General features: G+C 39.5%; 1 protein-coding gene across 1 annotated transcript in view; it reads right to left on the bottom strand.

Moving 5' to 3' along the window:
- The window catches only part of naaladl2 (N-acetylated alpha-linked acidic dipeptidase like 2), a 425480-nt gene that overhangs the window by 335775 nt on the left and 73165 nt on the right, over nt 1–16540 (bottom strand). The window contains exons 2-3 of the mRNA XM_026305607.1: nt 2765–2941; nt 9–186 (exon numbers count right to left, since the gene is read on the bottom strand). Of these exons, the coding sequence (XP_026161392.1) occupies nt 9–186; nt 2765–2941 (355 nt within the window). The remainder of the gene's footprint in view (nt 1–8; nt 187–2764; nt 2942–16540) is intronic.

The following is a 16540-nucleotide window of genomic DNA, read 5'->3' as shown; positions in this document are numbered from 1 at the left end:
TGAATTACCTGAGCAGGAAACAGTGGAGTCGTCGTTGACCTTTATGGCCCGAAGCCCTGGTGAAGTGGGAAATGTAGTTGGGATCCTCTTGGAGTCGTTCAAATCGTCCATGTGGTGAAACTGAGACAGATGACTGGATGGGTTCCATCAGCTCAGGGTCAGGGTCAGGGCAAGGGTCTGAACACCCTGAAAGTGATGAAGTGATAACATTTAAGCCAAAACCCATCTGTTTCACCACCATTGCACCATGGCGTACTATTTCTGGAAAATCATAATCAACATTATCATGGATACTTGTGGGATCAGATGTTTTAAAATTGTCATTTTCTAATAGGCTACTTAAAAGTTTGATAGAATAAACCTTTTTTTCAGAAGGCATTTGTGAGGATGGATAAACTACCACTGGCAAAGGAATCGAGACACAATTCAACAGTCCCTCAAAGCTGAGGAAATCAAGTCTAACTTAAGGGCACTTTTAAGGTTCTTTCTTTTTCAGCTGCTAACTTCACACATTAAATATATAATGTTTTTTTCCCCACAATAACAAGTTGTTCAGAATATGGGACACACATTTCTTTGGCAGGACAAAAAACCACCCATTTCAGCCTTAAGTTACACAAAGATCATGTGCACAATAAAGATGTTAGTTGACGCATCAGAAAAGATCCACAATCATTCATGCTGAATGCGAGATGTGTAAACAAATCCATCTTTATTACATTAAAATAGATCATAGCTGCAAATGCTGTAATAAACAATTACACAACATAAATCAGAATTAACATTAACTACAGTACCTGATTTGAGCAATATATTTATAATCCTTACTATAATTTTTACATTTATGAGCTGTGAGATTCTCATTAACGTGGGAAACTGATAAATAATTCACAATCTCATTGTGTTAACTATCTTGACATCAATCAGACGGTAGTCATTTAATGTCATTAATATGAGATGTAATTGCCTCCTCTTCATTAATACAGTGTATTGCTTTAAGTAAAATACATTACCACACAAATATTTATTATGAGTTGTAAAATTTATTTTTAACAATGGATTTTGAAAAAAAAAGATATTTATAATGGCTAGACACATACAGTGGGTACGGAAAGTATTCAGACCCCTTTAAATTTTTCAATTTTTGAGTCACTGCAGCTATTTGCCAAAATCAAAAAAGTTCATTTTATTTCTCATTAATGTACACTCAGCACCCCATCTTGACAGAAAAAAACAGAAATGTAGAAATTTTTGCAAATTTATTAAAAAAGAAAAACTGAAATATCACATGGTCATAAGTATTCAGACCCTTTGCAGTGACACTCATATTTAACTCACATGCTGTCTATTTCTTCTGATCCACCTTGAGATGGTTCTGCTCCTTCATTGGAGTCCAGCTGTGTTTAATTAAACTGATTGGACTTGATTAGGAAAGGCACACACCTGTCTATATAAGACCTTACAGCTCACAGTGCATGTCAGAGCAAATGAGAATCATGAGGTCGAAGGAACTGCCCAAGGAGCTCAGAGACAGAATTGTGGCAAGGCACAGATCTGGCCAAGGTTACAAAAGAATGTCTGCAGCACTCAAGGTTCCTAAGAGCACAGTGGCCTCCATAATCCTCAAATGGAAAAAGTTTGGGACGACCAGAACTCTTCCTAGACCTGGCCGTCCAGCCAAACTGAGCAATCGTGGGAGAAGAGCCTTGGTGAGAGAGGTAAAGAAGAACCCAAAGATCACTGTGGCTGAGCTCCAGAGATGCAGTAGGGAGATGGGAGAAAGTTCCACAAAGTCAACTATCACTGCAGCCCTCCACCAGTCGGGGCTTTATGGCAGAGTGGCCCGACGGAAGCCTCTCTTCAGTGCAAGACACATGAAAGCCAGGATAGAGGTGGCCAAAAAACACATGAAGGACTCCGAGACTATGAGAAATAAGATTCTCTGGTCTGATAAGACCAAGATTGAACTTTTTGGCGTTAATTCTAAGTGGTATGTGTGGAGAAAACCAGGCACTGCTCATCACCTGCCCAATACAATCCCTGGTGGTGGGAGCATCATGTTGTGGGGGTGTTTTTCAGCTGCAGGGAGAGGACGACTGGTTGCACTTCAAGGAAAGATGAATGTGGCCAAGTACAGAGATATCTTGGAAGAAAACCTCTTCCAGAGTGCTCAGGACCTCAGACTGGGCCGAAGGTTCACCTTTCAACAGGACAATGACCCTAAGCACACAGCTAAAATAACAAAGGAGTGGCTTCGGAACAACTCTGTGACCGTTCTTGACTGGCCCAGCCAGAGCCCTGACCTAAACCCAATTGAGCATCTCTGGAGAGACCTGAAAATGGCTGTCCACCAACGTTCACCATCCAACCTGAAAGAACTGGAGAGGATCTGCAATGAAGAATGGCAGAGGATCCCCAAATCCAGGTGTGAAAAACTTGTTGCATCATTCCCAAGACGACTCATGGCTGTACTAGCTCAAAAGGGTGCTTCTACTCAATACTGAGCACAGGGTCTGAATACTTATGACCATGTGATATTTCAGTTTTTCATTTTTAATAAATTTGCAAAAATTTCTACATTTCTGTTTTTTTCTGTCAAGATGGGGTGCTGAGTGTACATTAATGAGAAATAAAATGAACTTTTTTGATTTTGGCAAATGGCTGCAATGACACAAAGAGTGAAAAATTTAAAGGGGTCTGAATACTTTCCGTACCCACTGTAGATGTAGGGCACAAGCATTATACCCAAGTAGGCATATCATACCTGATATCTGACAGTCTACATGTTGGATCTGCATGCGGTCCATGCTGGGTTCTGGCTCCTGTAGCTGCTCCTTGTCCAGGTCCCAGTCAAGATCCAGATCACCAGAACAGTGGAGAACCTCACCAACCATTGGGCCAGCCTGGGTGTCACAAACCTTCCTGTATGCCATGATGTCACCTAAAACACACATCGTATTTTCTTTCACATATTTTTGGATTTCCAAATCAAATACTGCATTATACTCCCAGATAAAGTTCCACACTTTCCCAAAAATATTCCTGATCATGAAAAACAAACATTAAATACCATACATGTTGACTCCAAAGCCACTTCTCTGACCATGTAAAGAGAAGCAGAGTGGACAAAACGACATAGAAGTCAAACTCCATTTGCTAGTGCTGGCTGTTTCCCATGCTTTTTTTTTAAAGGACACCGATTCCTCATATCACAATCAATGGGAAATTGATGGTTTTTAAAAATAAACTAACTAACCTAACTTGTCGAAAAGTAAATCTCTTCTTGGTTCTGGTCCTACAGCTAACCCCAAACAGTGACTGAGGATTTAAACCAAAAATGGCACAATTTAAATGCAAAGTCTGTCTGTCACCAATACGACCGTGAAATTGGACACAGAGATTCAGTTTGAGTAACAAATTAAAGAGTTTGAAGGCATGTCAGAAACTAAAACACAGAATCCTGAAATACTGCAAAGTGATCACAGTGATTGGCAATCAGCATTCAGACTGCCTGCATGTATTTGATTAGTCAATGCAGTGTTTTGCCAGTTCGTATCAGTTGTTGGAAGAGATGTTTAGCAAGGGCAGTCTTTTTTCTGAACAATGTTTGGTTTATTGTAAAAGCCTCGTTCAAATTACAGAGGGGGATGTATTATATCAGCATATCCACAGGGGAGTGAATTCTTCCCTCTTTGTCAGAAATTTGGTTGTTTAAAGCAAGCACAAGGACAACAAAGTCAAAGACAAATGGACATCAGTTAGCTTGCTATGCTATACAGTACTAATAGGATGGGCATACCAAAATTTCTGTACATTTAGAATAATGCATGTTGACGTGCAATCTGTACAGAGACCTCTCTATAGATAACTCTGGCATAGTGTGTTGAAAAGCCTAATATCAGCCCTCTGGGTCCGATCAAGACTGCTCTTTTGTCTCAGGGTAATTGATGCTACATTACTGCTGGAATTAAAAGGAAATGTGATAAATGTGGTTAAAAGCTACTTGGGCTAAGTGACTGACCAGAGCCTTTCAGCACACAATTATGAAGAGTAAAAGCACCTCAGGGTGCTATGCTGCATTTAGACACAGTAATGTGCCTTAGAGAATGCAAGTTGGATTGAGGCATAGTATTAACTACTGGATCTGTGTTTGCTTGTGTGTGAGTTGGGGTGTAAACCCAGAGATTGTGTGCGACGGAGAGGAAGAGGGAGAGTGTGTGAGTGTGTGGTCTTGTTTTGCTCAGTAAACCCAGCTCTGGGTTCACTAAAGGTTTTAATTAGCATAATTAAACATCACCAGGGTGAGGAGGATAACGGCATGAAGAAGACTGGGTATGTGTTATGTGCATGTCTGTCAGCTATTTAAAACCTCCCAGCTAGTGTCACGGTATACAATCAAGTTTAACAATCCTTTTTACGCTCTCTTTCACCGAAGTCCACCATCAAAAACTAAATAACCTGCCCAATCAATAACAGCTAAGGGTTAAAAACAAACAACCAACAGTTAAAACAGCCTAAAAATGCAGTGTACAGTATACATTTTCACTTGTCATTTTATGAGAGGATTGTTCAGATGATTACAGGTTCAAACAACCTGCAGTCCAACCAGAAAATGAAGGATAAACAGAAAATGATGTCAAGTTAAAAGCTTATAATATAATTAGTGAATAGTATTAAAATAGTATCATAATGGTGTAATATAATTTAATGTCTAAAATGTAATAATTATTACTTTTTGTGTACTGTACTACCTTCCAAACATAATAGACTGGTGTTCTTCCCAGGGAGTACCCCACTTCTTGTTTTTTGAAAAGTATAAGTTTCCTTTTATCAACTCAGGTTTCACCAAACAAGACAGACATATAGGCACTTATGGTGATTTGCAAAACACTTTCTGGGCACATAGAGAATGCACATCAGCGTTCTTCTCGGCTCGCGTTTTTCTAACTCCCCACATATAAATCACACAAAAAATAACTGGTCCTTCTTTTTTTTTTAAAATTTTTACTGTATGTAATGGCTTAGACTGACATTTCAAGTGGGATGCTGTGATGCTGGAGTCTGTACCCTTAACAAAAATGCATTTATTGTTTTACAGCCCTGTAATTCTAGTTGTGGCCACTACACCTAAATCAACTCACAGCCCAGTGCTGTTTCTGGTGGGCCTTAGACACTGTAGGCAAAACAAACAAAAGATATTGCTCATAAATATTCTGCAAAAAGACTCAGTACAAATATGTTGTGACTTTGTGGTCAGATGCAGTTTAAAGTGTTCTTAAACAGCTAAAACATGTCCTGCATCATGTCACGTACCAAATGCTTTTGCTGTTGCTTTTGAGTAGCATATACAGTAAAGAACATTTTTAGGTTTGCTAAAATGTAAAATGCTTTAATAGATAGCCATGTGGTGGTAACAAACACAAAGAGCGATAACTTTGTCCATGAATGTTAAATCCAGTGAATATGCTAATAAACAAAATAACAAAATAATTGGACAGAAAAAATAAGCTCTTTTTAATAATTAATACACGGCAAGTTAACCAACACTGCATGACAAGAAGCATGTGTAATATGATCAGAGATGTGACTTAAAAAATACAGAATTAATTAGGTGATGATGCAATAATGCACTGACAGAAAAGTATATAGGATATTTTATCTCATTTTCTTGTACAGCCAGCACAAAAATGTAATCATTCCTAGTGTTACTGGTGATTGTTAATTGAATGTTTTATAAATATAATTAAGTCTGAATACCTCACACATATCCAAGCAATTGTGGAATTGTCTTTTTTAGACAGTGTATATATATCTATATATACATATATATATATATCTATAGAGCTATAAAGCAGATTCAAGAAAAGACTGAGAAAGAAAGACAAATGAAGAATGTGATAGATGGATATTAAGATATGAAGAGTCCTAGAGAGGAGGAAAGACAGATAAGGTGGCAGAAAAGGCTCAAAGGCTTTGTGTGGCAGAGACACATAGCACAACAGTTGAAAACACCAAGGCAGGAAGGAAGACAGAGTGTTTATAGATGAATGAAGGAGGCTAAAAAGCAGAGGAAAGAGGTCTGGGAATTCTTTGGCATCAATCTTCAATGCCCCACCACACTTTGATTACTTCTAGCTCAATGCAGATGAAGGATTCTCTCAGTAAAATGAACAAAAGTTCATTTAACTGCTGACCCCTTGTTAAAGCGACATACACTGCAGTGGGCTTTTAATATGATACATGGTGCAGGGCAACAATTTTGTTAATGCATTCCATTTCCTTTTCAGTTTTCTTTACATTTTTCTCATTTGTCTTTAGACATCAACGCCAATGACAAACATTTCATTAGAGATAACACAGTTTGCTTGCTTACCTTTACTAATTTGACTTTTCCACTCAGTTTCTGTTGTATGACATGCAGGAAAAGTAGTATTTAATATAACTAGTCCCTCACTAAAGACTCAGTACTTGAGGTACATTTTAATATCATTATAAGTGATATAGGGACCAATATAGCAGCAGGTACCTACACTGGTTATAGTCACAAAATAACATTCTGTATGTAACCCTATTTTTAGTGCAGACACATTGTCCTTATATGTGAAAAAAAATCATAAAGGTCTAGTGATATTATTTTTGTTAGTGTCAAACAAATCTCATAAAAAAAACCCAAACTAACCAAAAGGTATTGTGTATGTACTGAAAGTTTGACATACTCTTGTGTGCTCTGCTGTTGTTGAAAAACTATTAGACATTTAATGAAGCACAATGTTGCACAATGATTACAATAAGCACACATTGTTGGACTCAAATGTCCTGTTGTTATAAACACCAAACAGATTGTTCTGCCCTCTGTTTGAGTGCATTTATAACTGCTAAAAACTTTCAATTGTTGTATGCATAGAGTTTTGTGTATTGCAGTGCCCCCTTCTGGTCAGTTAGCAGCAGCAGTTTTAGAGCTGGAAATCCCCTCAGAGTTACTGACACACGATAAAGAACAGATCGCCTGCTGCTAATTTTCTTTATTACGTTGTTGCCTTGGACATTATTTGTCCGTAAGTATTTATTTTATCACCTTTTTAAACACTGCAAATTAGAGATAACATATAGTTAATTTGGCATTGTAATTGTGATGATTGCTGTTGTGACTCAGCATATTCTTATTCGAAACTTTAAATTGTATATTACTGTATTTTGATTCGTATTGTTATTTGTGTTCAGTTTTACAGAAAGTGAGCCTTCATTAAACTTCCAAGAAAAGTTAAGCCTTGTGTTTATTGGAGGACCTCCTACTCACCTGTTATCTAACTGTCTAGCATAGAAGAAGTTTCACTCTTTGCGAGGACAGTAAAGTAAAAGGACAACTGCACAGCGGGCACAACCTAACAAAATAATGCGGTAAAAATGAGTCTACAGTCAGGCAAGCAGTATAAGCCAGCTCCGCAGCAAGAGCTTAGTAAAGGTGTCAAGGCAATTAAGTCGATTCTCCTCAGCTAGTTCCTCAGCAATAAAAGCCTGTGCTAAAGCAGAAGCTGCACGCGCCCAACTTGCATATGCAGAAAAAGAAGCCAGTATTATTAAGCAAAAAGCTGATCTTGAAGCCAGCCTTCATATTCTACAAAGCCAAAGAGCTGTTGCTGCCACAACAGCTGAAGCTGCTGCCTATGAAGAAGATGAGAAAGAGTGAACTTAGTCAAGACTTAATAGACTTACCCATCAGTCCTGCTGAGCACACCTTTGAATATGTCCAACAGCACTCTAAAGCATGCTCTGAGGAAATTCCATTTAAGGCTGATCCACAACAATGCCACAAAATGGCACGTGAGGCATGTGAAGCAGACATTCTTAATGATGGAAAAATCCAAGTTGCAGAAAAAGGAGAAGCTAATGTGAAACATCACCAAACAAATGAGGAGTCTGAAAAGAAAATGTTCTCCTCAGGATCAGTAGGACAGCCATTTTATTCACTAAGGGAGTCTTCATTTGAACCTCAAGGTGTGCAAGACAAAACAAAATATCTAATTCGTCGGGAAATGTTGAGTGCTGGGCTTCTGAAATTTGATGACAAGCCAGAGAATTACTGGTCTTGAAAGGCGTCATTTCAAAGTGTTACTAAAGACCTCAACCTTTCAGCCAGGGAAGAATTAGATTTAATAATAAAATGGCTTGGTGTGGAATCCTCAGAACAGGCAAAGAGAATTCGCTCTGTGCATGTGTTCAACGCCACAGCAGCACTCAGCCTAGTTTGGCAAAGATTACCAGAGTGTTATGGGTCACCAGAAGTAGTTGAACATGCACTGCTGAAAAAGGTTGAAGATTTTCCTAAACTTACCAACAAAGATAATGTCAGGCTAAGAGAGCTAGGTGATGTTCTTCAGGAAATAGAGTGTGCCAAATTGGGTGGATATCTACCAGGTTTGTCGTATTTGGACACAGCTCGTGGAGTAAATCCAATTGTGGAGAAGTTGCCCTACAGCTTGCAGGAGAAGTGGATTGTTGTAGGATCCAAGTATAAGGAGAATATGGAGTTGCATTTTCCCCTTTCAGTTGCTTCTCTAGCTTTGTAAGACAACAGGCAAAAGTAAGGAATGATCCCAGTTTTGCTTTTACAACTCTCAGCAACCAGAGCTTAAAAACTGAGAGATACACAAAAGGTGGGAACAGAACCTCTGTAAATGTGCATAAAACAGATGTTCCAAAAGAGTCTCCAAGTCTTCAAAGTACTTCCAAACAGACAATAGAAAGCCCTGACAAGCAATGCCCTATACATAGAAAGCCCCATCCTCTCAAGAAATGTAGGAGCTTTAGAGCTAAACTGATTGAAGAGCGGAAGATATTCCTAAAGGAGAAACACATTTGTTACAGGTGTTGTGGGTCAACTGAGCATGTAGCAAAAGACTGCAGAGTAGCAGTCAAGTGTATGGAATGTGGAAGTGAAAAACACATTTCAGCACTACATCCTGGTCCTCCTCCTACAAAAGACAACCAAGAAGAGGAAAAAGATGATGGCGGGGAGATGCGTGAAACATCTACACCAGTTACATCTAAATGCACAGAGATTTGTGGAAATGCAAATAGCCAGTACTCTTGCTCCAAAATCAGCTCGGTGACAGTATATCCTGCTGGACAAAGGGAAAAAGCTAGGAGAATGTATGCAGTGCTGGATGAACAGAGTAACAGGTCAGTCCATGCTCAAACAGAATGCAGGTGAAGGAGATATTCAACACCACATCATCAGATCTCAGTTGTTCTTCAGCCTCGCGTACTCAGGATGGATGCTTTAGCAGGAGTGTGGACACACTGGGATATACAGTATTTCACAAGACAAGGGATGACGACAAGCTAGCGCTGTCAGTGGATGATCAAACCTTTCTTGATATAATGAATAGAGAAGTTTTTCAAAATCAAGCAAAGAACTGGGTAGCACCCTTACCATTTCGCTCCCCCAGACAGCGCCTTCCAAGTAACAGATAACAAGCAATCAAGCGTCTTAGTTCTCTTAGAAAAACACTGGACAAGAAACCTGAAATGAAGAGACAGTACATAGAATTCATGTAGAAAATGTTTGATAATGATCACACAGAGCCTGTACCTCTCCTAACGGAACATAAGGAACACTGGTACTTGCCATCATTTGGTGTATACCACCCCCAGAAACCTGACCAGTTGAGAGTGGTGTTTGATTCAAGTGCAGAATATGAAGGAGTCTCTTTGAACAAAGTACTGCTAAGTGGCCCTGATTTAAACAACACACTTTTAGGGGTTCTCTTGCGTTTCAGAAAAGAGCCTGTAGCATTCACAGCTGATGTTCAACAAATGTTTTATTGTTTTGTAGTAAGAGAAGATCACAGAGACTACCTTAGATTTCTTTGGTATGAAGACAATGACCTCAGCAAGAATGTGAGGGACTACAGGATGAAAGTTCATGTGTTTGGAAATAGCCCATCACCAGCGGTGGCTATTTATTGCATGTGGCGTGCTGCTGCAGAAGGTGAGAGAGAACACGGCTCTGATGCCAAGCAGTTCGTTATAAGACATTTTTATGTCTTATGTTTATGGACTTGCATCTGCCCCCACCCATGAAGAGGCTGTTGACATTTTAAAGAAAACTCAAAAGATGTTAGCAGAGTCCAACTTGAAACTGCATAAAATAGCATCCAACAGTCACAAGGTAATGGAAGCTTTTCCAGCTGATGAACGAGTCAAAGATTTGAAAGACTTGGACCTTAGATTAGATGATCTTCCCCTGCAGCGCAGTCTAGGAGTCCTGTGGAACCTGGAAACAGACAGTTTCACATTCCAAGTGTCCCAGGAGGAAAGGCCATACACCAAGAGAGGTGTTTTGTCCATTGTGAACAGTGTGTATGACCCTTTAGGATTTGTGGCTCCTATAACTATGCAAGGAAAGGCCCTACTTCGAGAACTCTCAACTGAGAACAAAGACTGGGATGAACCACTTCCTTCTAAAGAGGAGGAGCAATGGAATAGGTGGAAAAAATCTTTGAAGGATCTCCAACATCTCCAAATAGCAAGGTGCTATGTTCCATTGTCACAGTCTTCAGCTCGGAGAAGGGAGCTTTGCATCTTCTCAGATGCATCCACAATAGCAATTGGAGCTGTTGTTTACCTGAAAGTCATTGACAGTGAAGGTCAGAGCTACGTCAGATTCATTATTGGAAAATCAAAACTAGCCCCACGGCCTGCTCACACTGTCCCACGGCTAGAGTTATGTGCAGCAGTTTTGGCTGTGGAAGTATATTAGCTAGTTAGAAATGAGATCGACATTAATGTGGATGCCGTCAACTTTTTCACCGACAGTAAAATAGTCCTGGGATACATACACAATACCACCAGAAGGTTTAGAGATTAGAGATAACAAATTAGAGATAACATATAGTTAATTCGGCACTATTATGGATAATTGTGATGATTGCTGTTGTGACTCAGCATATTCTTATTCGAAACTTTAAATTGTATATTACTGTATTTTGATTCGTACTGTTATGAAAGTGAGCCTTCATTAAACTTCCAAGAAAAGTTAAGCCTTGTGTTTATTGGAGGACCTCCTACTCACCTGTTATCTAACTGTCTAGCATAGAAGAAGTTTCACTCTTTGCGAGGACAGTAAACAGATGATTACAGTAATAAATGAATCTGCATCTGAGAAATACATTATCTTGTTTGTATAATGTTGAAAAAAAATTACCAGGCTGTTCTGAGAAACCAAAGAAGCAGTTTCAAAATAACAGTACGTATTCTATATTTTTGTAAACTATCACATCTTTCATTAGGTATGGCTAACAGCATTTCCTGTCACCTTTCAATACTTAAGTGGCCAGTGATACGTGTCCAATCTTCATTGCTGCATTAATAATAGGAAAGGTGCATCTGCAAGACCTCTTCATTGTCGATTCTAGCTTGTGCTGTTGGACAGTTTGCAGTCTTGGTATTTAGAATTACTAGTTACACTGGTAGAGACAAAGGACATTTGAATCACAAATCAAATAATTATAGTATTCCTTAAGTCACACTGCATCTATATCCATGATTTACTGCAGCTTACAATAAAAAATGGTCATAAACTGTAGATTCTATAAACACCTTAATATTGAATGGGTTAAGGGTGTGGTTGTACACAACATGGAACAGGTGGTCAAAGGGTCACTTAAATGTGTTGGGCTAAAGAATGCATGGTTTTAGGGTTTTAGTGTTTTAGAGGCCTGTAAATAACTGCCAACAATTTGTTTTAGTGCTGGTAAAGGCCTGAAGATAGAGGACACCTGAACAAATGTGGGGTCTTTCCCACTATGAGTCCACCCCTTTTTGTCAAGCTATATAAACCTGAATGTTTGGGAGGGGGACAGAGAACTTTGTAAAGAACTTCTCTCTGTGTGCACGAAATTAAACCTGAGATGATTCATCACACTTGTGTCTGTTTTTGAGAATAATAATTTCTACGACAAGGGCAGTAATGTAATCTTAAGAAGTAGGAGAGCAGAATCTTTTTTAAGGATTTATTGCAGGTATGTTAGAGCACTCCTGCATGTCACCACAGTAAAAGCTTTCCTTCCAGAAAAATAATAGTCACTGTAGCATTTTTGTAATAATTCTGATGCACACATTTTTATTGTAAAAGATCAGACAATCCTATGTGTTACATAATCAAAAAATATATGAAACTGACATGAGCAACATTATGTATTGAGTTTAAGAGTCAACCAAAAGGTACTTAAATGTTATTAAGCAGCAATGTTTACTGGATTACATTTGAAAGGAACTTTTCTAATCATTGTCTGACACCAGCATTTTAATCAACAGTATTTTCTGAGCTAGTTCTGAATTAAAATATTTGTTAGTCTTCAGGCTGATGCTCTGCTGCCTCTTTGTCATTTCTAGTTAGATGCCACTGAGGGTTGACGTGTGTGACTGAAACAGCACATAACTTTATAGCTCATTTTCAATAAATCATGTGTTGTGGGAACGACTGGTTCCTGTCTTCTGAGCTGAATAGGTCACTAAATTTTGGTGATTGCACCCATTAGGGGTGGTTTTGGGAGAAAAACAAAATATTGCTCTTTGAACTCACAGTTCCATTTCAAAGTGTTATAACATTTAATAATGTCAGATGTGCTATTATATGTACACCTTTTCTGACCTGATTTAACCAAGGTGCCAGTCCCACTATCTCGGAGGACTGAGGTAGGAGAGCTGCATTTCTACAACTCAAAAGCATTTATGTGTGCAAATGCAAGAACTGCAGAATACACAGTAAAGCTCTGCCGCTAGTGTACATAGTTTTCATAATAGAATACAGTACTGTAGACATGGTTGATATCTTGAGTTGGCATTAATATCGTACTATTTCATCAAACATGCCAATAATAATGATGCAGACAGCAACAGTGGAAAAAAACTCTAATCAATTCAATAATTTATTTAGTTTATGCAATGAGACATAACTGCCTCCATTACTGTATATGCAACTGCAGATCAATAGTAGTTGTTTCTAAAACAAATTGTTAGAATCCTAGGGTTGTGTTTCCGGTTTTGGTTTCTTATTTTGGTTACTTCCTGTTTTCTGTTCTGTGTTAATCCCAGGTAGCTTTGTTTCGTTAGTATGATTACTTTCACCTGTGTCCTTGGTTCTGTGTATATAAGTCCCCTGCATTCCTTTGTTCTTTGTTGGAGCATTGATAATGTTCCATGTTTCCCTGCGCAAGCCCATGGTCATCAGCCCACTTGCTCCAACCGGGGAGCCAACCCCCCATGTGGGGTGTACCGGTCTACTCTGTAGATGGTGGGGGGTACTGTCAGGGCCCTTCATGTCTGGTTTGTCACATGTTTTAGTTTAGTTTATGGTCTCTCCTCCTATCCTTGAGTGAGCGAATGTGGGTGTGGTTCTCTCTTCTCAGCAGGTTAATCTGGATAACCAAACATGCAGCGAACATGGGACATTATTAATCCTCCGACAAAGAACAAAGGAATGCAGGGGACATATATACACAGAACCAAGGACACAGGTGAAAGTAATCATACTAACGAAACAAAGCTACCTGGGATTAACACAGAACAGAAAACAGGAAGTAACCAAAATAAGAAACCAAAACCGGAAACACAACCCTAGGATCCTAACATAAATTCTGCATGACAATTAAAAAACATGATGCAACAGCTGCTCTGTTTGACCTTCCCAGCTATCTCATAATCATAAACACCTCTGTGCCTCTGACGACATGAGGAACATCAGCATTGATATGCTGTGGTAACACTGCCCTTCAAATCTTTTTTTCTGGTATCAAATACTGGATCACAAACTCTCACTCTCTCTCACACACTCTCACACACACACACACACACACACGCACCCTCACACACACACACACACACATCTTGTAAGCTTACTAAAAGTATAAGAAGAGAGTAGACAGTCTTGACAAACAAATCTGACTTTAGACTTCTTCAGCTCTAAACAGATTGAAAGGTCATCTGCTGTATCTGCTATCTTTCACTCATCTTCAGTAGATCCGCCCCTCATTCAGATTACTGTGACGCCAGGGTGCTGTTGAAGCAGTCAAGCACATTTAGCGTGATCAGGGCAGTGAGGCAAAGGGCAAGAGAGGGTGAATATTTCCTCAAAACAATCCACCTGACCAATCATTTCTCTTGAGACAACCTTATCAGCAGCTGTAGTTATAAAGCATAAAGTACGCTGTCAATCATCAGGCCACAGAGAAGGGCCAGGAGGACAGAGGGAAATGCTTGCAAAGACCACAAATTATTCATAATCCCATTTAAATTATACATTAAAACAACCTCAAAGTTACCATCCTTTGTATATTTTCACATCCATGAATAAAACACATGCAGATTATGCAACAACCCCCACACCTTAATGGGTCTCTCCCAGTGGAATTCTAAGATAACGGGAAAAATGGTAAGAACCACCAGGAACAAATAAGTAAAGCAAATGGTAGTGTAATGAAATAATGCGTCTCCATGGAAACTCCATTCATTTTTTTTGTGGCAGCCGGCAGCAAATGAGAAGGAATCGTATGCTTACAGCAGAGCCAAAGCTTTATGCAATGTGTGGGAGTGTTAAAGTGTAAACTAGTTTGCAAAAGGACAAGTACCTGTGACATGTGACACAAATTAGTATTTAGAAAAACAGGTGAATATATGACTTTTTATTGTTGAAACAGGAGTGAAAGATGCAGTTGTCATCCTTAAAAACTTAAAAAGACTTATTTGGGTAGGCAAGGTGACTTCATCAATCATTTGTGAACCACCTTATTTTTTTAAGCAGAATATTATCATTGTCCAATGTTTTATGAATTTTACCATGTGCTGTTTGCTTTCTATTTAAGAAGAAGTACTTTATTAATCCCCAATGGGAAATTCAGTTGTTACAGCAGTTATTAAATTTGAGATTATTTAAATTATATTGATTAATAGTAATTCATAAAGTATTTAATAAAGTAATTAACTATTTATTTGGGGGGGTTTGTGTGTGTGTGTGCGTGAGTGTGTGTGTGTATGTGTGTGTGCGTACATGCTTGTGTGTGTGTGTGTGTGTGTGTGTGTGTGTGTGTGTGTGCGTGTGTGTGTGTGTGTGTTATTGTTTATATTGAGGAATTATAGAGTCTTATGGCCGTGGACACAAAAGACTTCCTGAATCTTTCAGTCTTGGCTTTAGGAGGAATTAGTCTGTGGCTGAATGAACTTCCCATTCGCCACAGTTCCTCATGAAGTGGGTGGGCAGGATTGTCCAATATGGAGTTTATTTTGTCCACCATCCTCCTCTCTGCCACAGCCTCCAGACTGTCCAGTTCCAGTCCAACAACAGATTTTGCCTTCCTGATCAACTTATTTAGTCTGTTGGCCTCACCAGCCTTGATGCCACCTCCCCAGCACACAACTGCAAACAACAGTGCACTCGCTACTACAGACTGATAGAACATCTTCAGTAGCTTGTTGCACACACCAAAAGAACAGTCTCCTGAGGAAGAACAGTCTGCTCTGTCCCTTCATGAAGAGTGCATCTGTATTGTTTGACCAGTCTAGTTTGTTATTAATGTGGACTCCAAGGTATTTGTAGGAGTCCACAATCTCTACTTTGTCTCCAAGGATGGAGACAGGGACTGGGGTCTTCCTGTTTCTCCTAAAGTCCGCCACCAGTTCTCTGGTTTTCTTGATATTGAGCTTTAGACAGTTGTTGTTACACCAATCAACAAAGCTGTTTATCAAGTGTCTGTATTCCTCCTCGTTATTATTGTTGATGCATCCAATGATTGAAGAGTCATCAGAGAACTTTTGGAGGTGACAGGTTCCTGAGTTGTAGCGGAAGTCTGAGGTGTAGAGTGTAAACAGGAATGGTGCTAGTACAGTTCCTTGAGGTGAACCGGTGCTGCTCATCACCACATCAGATATGCAGCCATCTAAGCGAACAAGCCGCCCAGTGAGGTAGTCTTTGATCCACTCCACCATATCTGTGGGAACTTCCATATCCTGCATCTTTGCACTTAGCAGGTGGGGCTGAATAGTGTTGAAAGCACTTGAAAAAAAACATGACTGGGGTGTTTTGTTTGGAGACCAGCGACAACGGTGTGGATGATGTCACATGCACTCTGTGCTGCAGCTGATGGGGGAATGTAAGCAGTCACAACAATGGCGTGTGAAAACTCGCGGGGCAGGTAGTATGTCCTCAGTCCAACCACCAACAGCTCAATGTCTGGAGTATAGATACAGTCTTTCACTGTTACAAGTCCAGGGTTGCACCATTTGGAGTTAACAAAAACTGCGAGACCACCTCCTCTGTTTGCCTCTGTCTGCTCGCACTAGCGAGAACCCAGGCAGTTCAAGCAAGCTGTCCGGTATATTTTTATTCAGCCAGGTCTCGGTGAGGCAAAGCAAGCTACACTCTATGTACTCTCACTGGCTGCTAGCTAAAGCTGTAAGTTCATCCACTTTGTTGCAGCTTGATCTCACACTCCCCATAATAATTTTTGGGAGAAATGGTTTAAATCTCCTACATTTTTCTCGA

This window comes from Mastacembelus armatus, chromosome 4, assembly GCF_900324485.2.
Source record: "Mastacembelus armatus chromosome 4, fMasArm1.2, whole genome shotgun sequence".
NCBI classification, from domain to species: domain Eukaryota; kingdom Metazoa; phylum Chordata; class Actinopteri; order Synbranchiformes; family Mastacembelidae; genus Mastacembelus; species Mastacembelus armatus.
The sequence above is the reverse complement of the archived record's forward strand: the minus strand, read 5'-3'. Positions and strand labels throughout refer to the sequence as shown.